The sequence below is a fragment of the Henckelia pumila genome, chromosome 1 (genome assembly GCF_033568475.1).
Source record: "Henckelia pumila isolate YLH828 chromosome 1, ASM3356847v2, whole genome shotgun sequence".
Taxonomy (NCBI): Eukaryota; Viridiplantae; Streptophyta; class Magnoliopsida; order Lamiales; family Gesneriaceae; genus Henckelia; species Henckelia pumila.
The window spans coordinates 75,342,655-75,354,670 of NC_133120.1; the positions used below are offsets into that span (position 1 = coordinate 75,342,655).

At 37.7% G+C, this 12,016-nt stretch overlaps 1 protein-coding gene across 1 annotated transcript in view; it reads left to right on the forward strand.

Annotated features, from left to right (window-relative positions):
• Window positions 1-8,949: 8,949 nt before the first annotated feature.
• LOC140875477 (protein SABRE) overlaps window positions 8,950-12,016 on the forward strand; it is a 29,932-nt gene continuing 26,865 nt past the window's right edge. The window contains exons 1-3 of the mRNA XM_073279160.1: window positions 8,950-9,255; window positions 10,495-10,606; window positions 11,012-11,272. Of these exons, the coding sequence (XP_073135261.1) occupies window positions 9,185-9,255; window positions 10,495-10,606; window positions 11,012-11,272 (444 nt within the window). The 5' untranslated portion in view covers window positions 8,950-9,184. The remainder of the gene's footprint in view (window positions 9,256-10,494; window positions 10,607-11,011; window positions 11,273-12,016) is intronic.

Below are 12,016 nucleotides of genomic sequence, written 5' to 3' on the forward strand. Positions count from 1 at the left end.
CTTAAAATAATATTTTAAGGCTCCTAAAAATCTCATAAAATATTTTGAATGAAAAACTAATAATTCGTCCGTCCACGGTCCCGTCTACGTGATAAAATTAATCATTTACTCAAAATTCTAAAAATTTCATAATTGCTGGTTAAATGCTAAAATAAACATTAAATCATGCACATAATTCACATAATAACACATAAATATCATTTAACCCACATTTCTAAATTTTAAATAATTACTTTCCTAATCATGCATGCGAATTTACGTATAAAAATACCGCGTGTTAAAATTCTCCCCCCTTAAAATAAATTTCTTCCACGAAATTTAAGGTACTTACCCAAACAACTCCGGATAGCAAGTCCTCATGTCGGCCTCGGTCTCCCAAGTAGCTTCCTCCTCAAAATGACTCAGCCACTGGACCTTGACCATTGGTATGACCCGTGTTCTAAGCCTCCGCTCCTCCCTAGCCAAAATCCGCACTGGTCTCTCCTCGAAAGCTAGATCTAGCGTCAACTTTAGAGGCTCGTAATCAAGGACATGCAACGGATTCGAGATGTATCTCCGAAGCATGGACACATGGAACACGTTGTGCACTGCCGCAAGCTCTGGTGATAGCGCCAAATGGTAGGCCAACGTGCCAACCCTCTCCAAAATCTCGAATGACCCAATGTATCTCGGATTGAGCTTGCCTCTCCGACCAAAGCGCATCACACCCTTCATAGGTGACACTTTCAGAAACACATGATCACCAACAGCGAAATTAAGATCCTGTCGTCGTGTGTCAGCATAACTCTTTTGACGACTATGAGTAGTCCTCATACGATCACGAATCTGAGTCACAACATCTGCAGTCTGTTGCACTATCTCGGATCCAAGCAGAACTCTCTCTCCGACCTCATCCCAGTGTACGGGAGATCTGCATCTCCTCCCTTAAAGAGCCGCATAAGGAGTCATACCTATAGACGCCTAATAACTGTTGTTATAGGTGAACTCCACTAGCGGTAATCTCTGTTTCCCAAGAGCACTGGAAACCAATGACACAAGCCCTCAATAAATCCTCAAGGACCTGAATCACCCTCTCAGACTGACCATCTGTCTGGGGATAAAAAGCGGTGCTGAACAGTAGCCTAGTCCCCAATGATGTGTGTAGACTCTTCAAAAATGCAGACGTGAACCTTGGATCTTTGTTTGACACAATAGACACAGGTATGCCATGCAGTCTAAAAATTGCTCTGATATAAAGCTTTGCATACTGAGTCAAAGGGAAAGTAGTTCTCACCGGTAGAAAATGAGCTGATTTTGTGAGTCGATCTACAATCACCCAAATCTCTGTACAACCTCTGGCACTCCTCGGAAGACCTACCACAAAATCTATCGTGATGTTCTCCCACTTCCATTCCGGAATGGGGAGAGGCCTAAGCAAACCTGTTGGACGCTGATGCTCTGCTTTGACTTGCTGACAAGTTGAACACTCTGATACAAATCGTCCAATGTCTCTCTTCATTCCAGGCAATCAATACAAAGACTGCAAATCTCAGTACATCTTTGTACTTTCGGGATGAATGGAGTACGGAGATGTGTGAGCCTCTGTCAGGATCTCTGTCCTCAACTGATCGATGTTCGGTACCCACATCCGACCTCGGTACTGAAAAATACCATCTACGACAGTATAAAGAAGATTGCCCTTAGCCTCATCCTTCTGCCTCATCCGCTGTAACTGCTCATCAGCAGGTTGTCTATCTCTGATTCGATCTCGAAGAGTCGGCTGCATTGTCAATGCTGATAAACTCGGTGCGTGCCCGCCAGTAAACCTCTAGCTCAAACCTTTGAATCTCTATCTGAAGTGGCAACTGCACCGATAAACAAGATACTACTGATGTCTTCCGACTCAAAGCATCGACCACTACATTAGCCTTACCCGGATGGTAGCTAATGTCACAATCATAATCCTTCACGAGCTCTAACCATATGCGTTGCCTCATGTTTAACTCCTTCTGGGTGAAGAAGTACTTGAAACTCTTGTGATCGGTAAAAATCTTACACTTCTTGCCATACAGATAGTGCCTCCAAATTTTCAACGCAAACACAACTGATGCAAGCTCCAGATCATGCGTCGGATAATTCTGCTCATGAATCTTCAGCTGTCTCGACGCATAAGCAATCACTCTGTCACAATGCATAAGTACGGTGCCTAAACCCAACTTAGACGCATCGGTGTACACCACCAACTCCTAGTGTGCGACGAACATCGCTAACATTGGTGCAGAAGCGAGTGCCTCCTTCAACTGATCGAAGCTCCTCTGACAATCAGGACTCCACACAAACTTCGCATTCTTCTTGGTTAAGAGTGTCAAGGGCATTGCAATAGAAAAAAAACCCTTGATAAACTTCATGTAGTATCCGGCTAAACCCAAGAAACTGCGAATCTCTGATGAATTCTTCGGAATCCCCCAGTTTTGCACTGCCTTAACCTTAGACTGATCCACTGCTATCCCATCTCTAGAAATAACATGACCAAGAAATGCCACTTTCTCAAGCCAAAACTCACACTTGCTGAACTTTGCATACAATCGATGCTCTCTCAGAGTCTGCAAAGATGTCTACAAGTGCTGTCTATGCTCCTCAATGCTTCTGGAGTAGATCAATATGTCATCAATAAATACTATGATGAACTGATTGAGATACGGCTGAAATACCCGGTTCATGAGATCCTTGAAAACCGCTGGACCCAAAAGGCATCACTAGAAACTCATAATGCCCATAACGTGTCCGAAAGGCAGTCTTGGACACATCTGCATCTCTGATACGCAACTGATGATATCCAAATCGCAGATCGATCTTTGAGAAAACCGAAGCTCCATGCAACTGATCAAATAAGTCCTCTATCCTCGGCAGTGGGTACTTATTCTTTATTGTAACCTTGTTGAGCTCTCGGTAGTCAATACACAATCTCATGCTACCATCCTTTTTCTTCACAAATAATACTGGCGCTCCCCAAGGAGAAAAGATAGGGCGAATAAAGCCTTTCTCCAATAACTCCTGAATCTGCTCCTTCAACTCTTTCATATCGGTAGGAGCAAGTCGGTACGGTGCCTTAGAGATAGGTACAATATCAGATATCAACTCAATATTGAACTCCACCTCTCTCTCTGGTGGAATCCCTGCAACATCATCCGGAAATACATCCGAAAAGTCACGAACAACCTCTATATCTGATAAGGATCTGCTAGCCGGTTCTGACGCTGTAACAACACTGTCAAGAAACCTCTGGCAACCTCGTTGCAATAATTTTCTCGCACGCACAAAAGAGATGATATGCGAAGCATTACTGCTGTGGGACGCAAAGAAAATAAACAGGTCACCCTCATAAGGTTTCACTGATACTGTCCTCCGCCAAAAATCAACCGAAGCTCCATTGACTGTCAGCCAGTCCATGCCCAATATGAGATCAAAGTCTGTCATAGGCAATACAACTAGATCGACCTTGATTGTATGCCCCTGCAACTCATATTACAGGCCTCTGATGACACTCTTAGTAGTGAGAATCCTTCCAGATGGAACAGTGATAACATAACCTGTGGTAGCAATCTCGGGTGTGATACCTACCCGCATGATAAACTCCTTTGAGATAAACAAATGCGTAGCTCCAGATTCTAGCAACGCAAAGGTAGAGTTATTTCTAACCAGAATCCTCTCTGAACGCAAAAGATTTCCAAGCAGATGCACCCAAAACTTAAATTACCCAATTTCACACCTATGAACTACTCTTCTCCGAGGCATAATGCATCACCACTTATTCTTTACGTAAATCGCAATGCATAACTAAGTATTTTAAAACTTTCATAACATAAAACCTTAAATCATGAACACATGCTCCTAATAAAACATATTTAAAGCGCTTAAAACTTGCATATGGGTAGTGTGGCTTCTGAGCTTCACGTAGCAGACTAGTCACCCTCCAAGGACCGTGCTCTGATACCAAATGAAACGACTCGATCTGATAAAATGCTAGAAATTTTTTTTTTAAAAAATAATAATAATTAATAAAAATACAAATAATACATATATGCGCATACATATATGTATAAAAACTAAAATTAAACTTTTAATAAAAACTAATATAAATGATGTTCAAATATTTAATAAAATTCTCGAATCATGCAATAATAAAATAATATCTCAACTCAAAATCCGTAAACCATACATACATAATAAAAATAATAATTTTCAACCACAAAAAATGTGTAAATGCGAAATTTGTTTAAAAACACTGTTAAAATCTATCATGATATAAAAGTACTAATAGCATCGGTCACGGGCGCCGTCTGCAGTGAACTCATAGACCCTCACCGTCGGTCGGAGCTAGTGTGCTATCATCATACTCACCTGCACCATATAAGCGTAGTGAGTTTAGAGGCCCAACATGTTTTATCTCATAATAACAAGCTTTAAAAATCACACAAGCACATAATCATACTAATACATATAACTTACATGAACATGCATGCATGATCTTAAAAATAATGCATCATAAACATCTATCATCATCAGTCCATACATAAATCATAACTAATCATACATAGCATAATTGAGCATGTCATCATCATAAACGGTCTATGTTCATATCCATGAATGTGACTAATAACTGTGCCGACTGATCAGTCTAAAGAACCAACGTACGTGGCGGTGAATAATCACCTCTATGTTGGTGGTAAATTACCTCAGTGCTGGTAGTAAACTACCTCTATGCTTGTGATAAACCACCTCTGTGCTGTCACATCACTTCAATTTCCATCAAAAATATTTTTCATGCTCAATTCTCAATCATTAACACATCATAAAATATTTTATGTTTGCATGCACTTAAAATATGTTCGTAATATATATTTAATTAATTTTCATAATAAATATACTTATACTTAAAATAAACTTCATGCATAAAATAAATTAAATATATATTCCGGACTTAGTTATTTTTCATGGGATTGTCCAGACTGCTGGTCACTCAAAATTAAGCCCATAAATTTTTAGACTGGCTCATTAACTTAATTTAAAGCCTAAATTAAAATACTTAAACATAATTGAACCCAAATAAAATATTTAATCCCAATTGCTTAATCAAGTTCAATAGTAATCACTGACAGGCCCAAAAATTCGCAGACTGGCCCAATAATTCCCATGGGCTCCCAAGCCCACGAAAATTATTGGGCTCCCTTAATTAACTAATTTTAAGGCCTAATAAAAATAATTAAAAGCCCAATAAAATTTCAAATATTTACTTTGGCCCAAGAATACACTTAAACTAATAATTACTTAAAAATAAAAATACCCAAGCCCGACTAACATAACCCGGACCCGGACCCATATAACTTAACCCATGATCCGACGGACTCGACCCGGCCCGCCAGAAAACCCAAACCCGATCCCCCTCCCTCTACCCCTTCTCGGTCGCGAGCTGCAGCCATTCTATGGCTGGTGCCGCCCGGCTCCGGCCGCCCCTGGCTGAAGCACCACCGCCCAGACGTAGCCCACGTCTGGGAGGTCCTAACCTACCCCAGCCCTACCTGGATCCCAACCCTGCATGCCCCAGCCGAAGCCTCTTCCCTTAAACCCTAGCCTGCGCTCTCCTTGGCCCCAAACAGAAGCAGCTCGGTCCTAGCCTCATTCTAGCCTTAACCACCGATCTAGTCCTATCCTAAGGACCCTAAGGCACCCAAGAACCAACCCCCAGCAGACCGGAACCGCCCCATGCTATGAAAACGTGAGGATGCACCATAGACAAGCCACAAAATGTGAGTTATGAAAATACCATTCAAAATCTTGCATAAATTCGATGATAGCAGTACAAAACATGGTGAATCTGACATAACAAAACGTGTATATAACTTATATGGTGTTGAAGAAGAGAATTCGACATGCCTTGTTGCAGATAAACGAGAAACAACGTCTATATCGCGTGTACGGCTCTTCGGGACGAACGGATCTTCAAACTAATTTTAAAAAAAAACCTTGAAAAAAATCGGCTATGGAGGTTTCTGGAGGATGAAGAACTCGGCTGGGAGATGGGGGTGACGGCTAGGGAAAAAGGGCGTGAGTTTTGGATAGATTTAGGGTGTAGTTTAGGATAAAATTAAATTATTATTTAATATACCATAACATAATATTTTGAAACTCATAATTAAAATTTTAAATCTGATAATATCATAAAAATCTCGAAATAATATAATAGGGGATTTTTAAAAGTTACTAAAAGTCATTAAAATGACTTATTTTGGGTAAAAATGGGCACATATATAAATATATTAATAAATACTATAATTTTTATGAAATAATACCTTAAAATAATATTTTAAGGCTCCTAAAAATCTCATAAAATATTTTGGATGAAAAACTAATAATTCGTCCGTCCACAGTCCCGTCTACGCGATAAAATTAATCATTTACTCAAAAATCTAAAAAATTCATAATTGCTAGTTAAATGCTAAAATAAACTTTAAACCATGCACATAATTTACATAATAACACATAAATATCATTTAACCCACATTTCTAAATTTTAAATAATTAATTTCCTAATCATGCATGAGAATTTACGTATAAAAATACCGGGTGCTACATGTGTACTTTGTACTTGCACTTAATCATTCGTGTGTGTCTATTTATTTGTTGCTATTTTATTCATGCTTTTTAATATAGCTGTTGCATGTTGTGTCGAATGTTGTCAACATCTGAGACAACATCTTAATTTGTTTTTCTTTCCACACCACAATATTCCTTATAACATATTCTTTAAAGTCTTTGTGCAAAGACACTCATTCAACTAATCTATACAAATCATCTAACAAATGTGTGTGAGTGAGTTGATGTGTGAAAAACTTGACAGTGAAAGCTCAAGAGATCTGTTGCGTTCTTCACACCAAGGGCAATCTCTTGATATAGCTGAATGGATATGTTTTTACGCCTCATCGTCATGTGAAAAAGCTCTAACTTAGCTGAATAATCTTTTGGTTGTCCATACTCTCTTCTCCTTAACATCTTATTATATTTATAACCTCCAAGAATGATATGGACATTAGACACAAGAATATGACCGTTGAAAAAGATTTTGTATTGTTTCTGATAATACAATGGCCATATTTATGCTTTTGGACAGTAGCTTTGACCGGTTGACTAGATCTGGATCTGGAGCAGTCGAGTGACGAGAGCAGGTGACAAGTTTGGTGATCGGTCGAGTGAGAACAAGTGACAAGCTTGGTGACCGGTCGAGTGAGAGTTAAAACATGTGAGTGAATGCTGTCTGTCCAGGTGCTTACAATTCTTTATACGTTGGTTTTTGGGCAAATTAATAAACATTAAAGTTGTAGCCCTTTGTCTTGGATTTCCAACGAAATCAAGAATTACTCAATTAGGAGTTTATATGAGAAATTTATGCTCGAAATACTAGAGCTGCTCAACAACAGCCGAGGAGACTTTTCACCGGTCGAGGACCCCAACGGTCGAGGGAATGTTGACCAATCGAGTGCTTATAGTTATAGATCTTGTTGCGTTGATTTCTGGGAAAAGTGATGAACATAAAGTTGTATCTCTTTGTCTTGGTTCTCCAACGCATCAAGAAACACTAAATTTAGATTTCATATGAGAGAAAAACACTTGAAATACCATGCCTGCTCCAAAACGGTCGAGGACAAAATAGGCGAGTGAATATAGTTTGATCGAGTGATTATATCTCTTGATTCGTCGATTTTTGGACAAAGTGATACAAGTAAATGTTGTAGCCCTTTATCTTAGCTTTTCATGGAATCAATAATCTATCTACTTTGAGTTTGTATGAGAGAGATATGCTCAAAATATCATACTATGTATAAACTTGAGTTCTGCCATCAACTTGTACATAACCAACAAATTGCACTCAATATAACAGCAACTTAGGCTCTGATTCAAACTTCAACTTGTGAATATGATTTGTAGATCATTTTCTTATCTTTTCAACACATACTGAATCATTCCATTTGGATAACGGGGCTGAGAGATATGACAATTAAACCAGAGCTGGTCCGTCAAGCCATTTGCTGCTATACTTCATCCAACTCTATCTTGAGACGATGGTTTGGCCTAGATATCATCCGAATTGGTCCACCTGGAATGAGATACGACTTGTAGAATTTTGCGTTGGCTATGAGACTCTTTTGGCGGATGGTCATTTGGATCATCGAGCTATAAGATATGTTTAAAACAAACAGCTGTGACATAAACTAAGTTGAGCTAAAATTGTATTCCAACAACTTAACACTTCCAATTTGTGATCTATGAGCTGCACACTTAGTAAATATGTTAGAAACACAATAGCAAATTTTGTTATCATCAAAATCAAGATTAATCGTATTTTCGGACCCAACACTTTAGTAAAAGAATCTTGTTTTTTTGCTAATCAAAGTAACCGGTCGAGTCCACCGAGTCACATTGGCGATATTGTAGCTCGAAATATTTTTTTTGCGCAATAAAGTATTTTCGTTGGATTCAAAAAAAAGAAAAAAGAAAAAGAAAAGAATAATAATAAACTAGAAAACTAATAATATGGTTTCTAATTTGTTTTTAACTTTTTAATAACAAGAAAATCTTTTAAACTTGATCACAATGTTAAGGATGTTTTTTTTTTTTTTTTTTGAAAAAAGAGTAATGCTGTAGGAATTCTTACACCATAACAAACAAAATACGAAAATTTCATTTGTCAAAAATCTCTCTTATTTTGAATATAAAATCCGAGAATATAATAGCAAATCTTCACCATATAATTGACATAGATATCCATGTATTGGATTTAGGTTTAATATTATTTCTGGAAATTTTATTTATTTCAATTTCAAGGACCAAAAGTGTGAATTAAATTGTAACCAAGAATCATATATATTATGCCGGGTAAGCATCCCCATCTCCCCCATTACTATAATTATCGATTCTCTCTGTCCTACAAACACTCCCTTCACATCTACGACCATTTCTTCCTCACTTTCTGTCTGATCATATCCCAGGATAATGAATGCCCGATTCTCCATCCACTTATGTGATGGGCTCTACATGGAATCATCTAATTTGATCGAAAGATTCGTTTTTTAATTGCTTTTTTGCCAAATGCGTGCAGCTCGTGGAGCAGATATTGGTGCCGGATCGGAGAAATTTTGATAGGATTACAATGGGGGCTTCCCCGGCCAAGTTCTTGTTTGGATTCCTCATCGTTTCCATCTTACTATGGATTATATTCATGTAATGCCCCTGTTTTTATTTAGGATTCATGCATGTGGTGTGATGTGCACTCTCTTCCCCGTGTTTCTGTTGAAATTATGATGCGCTCGATATAGCTCTTGCTTGAGTTCTTGATTTGTTAATAATGGTGATCCTTTTGTTTAATATTGCGGGGGGATTTTGATTCCTTGTTTTGATCATCATGCCCTTCTGAATGTTTATTTAATAACTCATCAGATGGTTAAGATGTTTTATCGTGAATAATGCATCCAAGTGAAGCGTTAATTTGTTAAAAAATTGCTTGTGACATTTGAAGTTCTTCGGTGGACCGTGCCACTTCCTCCATGCCGATTCCTCCTCTGGATGACTATACTCAGTTCTTACCATATGTAGCTGTTCGTACTTGAATGTGACCCTCGTGGCACATCATACTTCCAACAACTTGAACTTTTAAACTAGCATTGTTTTTATTCTGGGCACCAGAATACAAACTGAGTGTCAACGCATCCACATCTTACTACCCAACAGTTGGAAATGGATTGGTAAGATGACTTTTCTGTTCCCAAGTTTGATTTCAAAAATAGACTGTGGTGGTATCTTTGCTACACCATGGTACCCAGCGATGTATGGTGATGGAGTGCTAAACAACTGATAAAATCTAAAGTCAGGGCATTCAGATAAATTTATTCGGAACAAACTTAAATACATTATAACTTATCATTCACAAAAATAGTTGTAAAAAATTTCTCTTGCAAAACATTTAGCTTTTTGGTGGTGGATGGATAGAAAAACTGTGAGGGTGGCATAAAATAATGGAAGTTAATTTGCATTGAAGGCAAGCTTGCACAACCTAGATGTCTACATGAATCTTCTTTTGAGTTCATCATAATTTTCACATGAAAGAGACTGATTATGTTTGTGTGACATTGCTATTTCTTGCTTATCGACCCATCTCTGCATAGGCATTAAATATTGAAGTGATGCAACATAATAGTTGCTAACTGTTCTATTTTCCTTCTCGTGTGCTGATGTCTGCTTGTTGTACAAAACACGCGTTGTCTATGAGTTCTCCGTGTCTTTGACTTTGTTCTTTCTATGTGCAGGGGCTTGTTGCTACTTGTAACACAATTTAATTATTTTATAACTATTCATGCCAATTCTTCATTAATTATTTCGATGTGCTACATGATATTCAAGTTTGTCTGCCAATGAAGGATTGCTTTACTATCATTTGACTTTGGGTGATGCATCTTGTTTCAGGTTTGCTTCCAGGTTGCTGGCATGGGTCCTCAGCCGAGTCATGGGAGCATCAGTTGGATTTCGTGTTGGTGGATGGAAATGTTTGAGAGATGTTGTTGTGAAGTTCAACAAGGTATTTTTTTATTTTAATTACTTTCTCTAACATATCTCTAAATAAAGATTCATTCAATCGTATTATTGAAAGCTGCATTGACTCCTCTAAATGTACGAAGTATTTGTGGACACTTAAACTTAGAAAAAAATGTTATGTGAGGAGAACTTTGGATTTTTCCTGGTTTTGTGTTGCTCATGTAGTTGAAAATGTGAAAAGCATTTTAAGTGGTCTCTACTTCGTAGAGTTCGTGCAATCGGTTGGATCATGTAATATCAGTTGCCACTGATGAAACGATATTTGTCACATTGGTAATTTTATTGATTTTCTGTTTTGATGAAAACATTTTTATTAAATGTTCATTCGTACTGCAGCAGTTCATTATTGAAATTTATTTGCATGTTCTGACGGGTCTGATGATTACAGGGTGCTATTGAATCCATATCTGTAGGAGAAATCAGGCTAAGTTTGCGGCAGTCTTTGGTCAAACTAGGAGTTGGTTTTATTTCCAGGGATCCAAAATTGCAGGTGTTAATATGTGATCTAGAAGTTGTTATAAGGTCTTCAAAGAAAAGCACACAGAAATCTAGATCAAAAAAACCTAGAAGTGCAGGCAGAGGAAAGTGGATGGTTGTGGCTAACATGGCAAGATTCTTGTCAATTTCTGTGACTGACTTGGTTCTAAAGGTACATGAACTTGTTAACGTCCACGATTCTTCCTGGCCTCTTTAGTCCTATATCGCTACATATTTCTCGTTCAATTCTTATTTGAAGACATAGGAAAGTTATTTGCGTTTTTGTCTACATTTAATTATATCTATATGTTTTAAATAAATAATTGTAATGAAAAGAGGTCTGTTGGTTGACTGCTGCAAAACTTTTATCCGCGCATCCATGCCTTTTAGATTTGTAAGAGATAGCCACAATAAATCTGCAAGAACATGTAATCAAATGAAGTGATCACAACCTTTATTGTTGATAATCTTATATAGGGATTGGAGTTTAGCTCTGATTTAGAATGATAGCTTACTTTGTTGGTGTTGGGCACTAGCACGCTTTTGTGGACCACTGGTTCACTGTTTGTATTCAAATCATTTTACATTATTAATAATATTATAGTTTTTTATCAAAAAAAAAAAATCTTATATAAACAATGTAGGAACACAAAAAAGGGAAATTATAGGCAAATAATTACCGAAGGAAAGAATAATAAAGTTGCGGTTATTTAAGAAAAAAAGTCAATAGATTAATGTGCGGTAGCTCCTGAGTGAGAACTCACTGCTGCAGCACAAATTGAAATTTTACTTTTTTTTTTTCAAGGTATAACACAGTGAAGTTTACTTTTAAGTCACTTAGCAATGACAATATTCTTGCATTAACCTCCTACAAAACATAAGCTTGAATTCACCAAAAGGAATCATAGAACTAAGC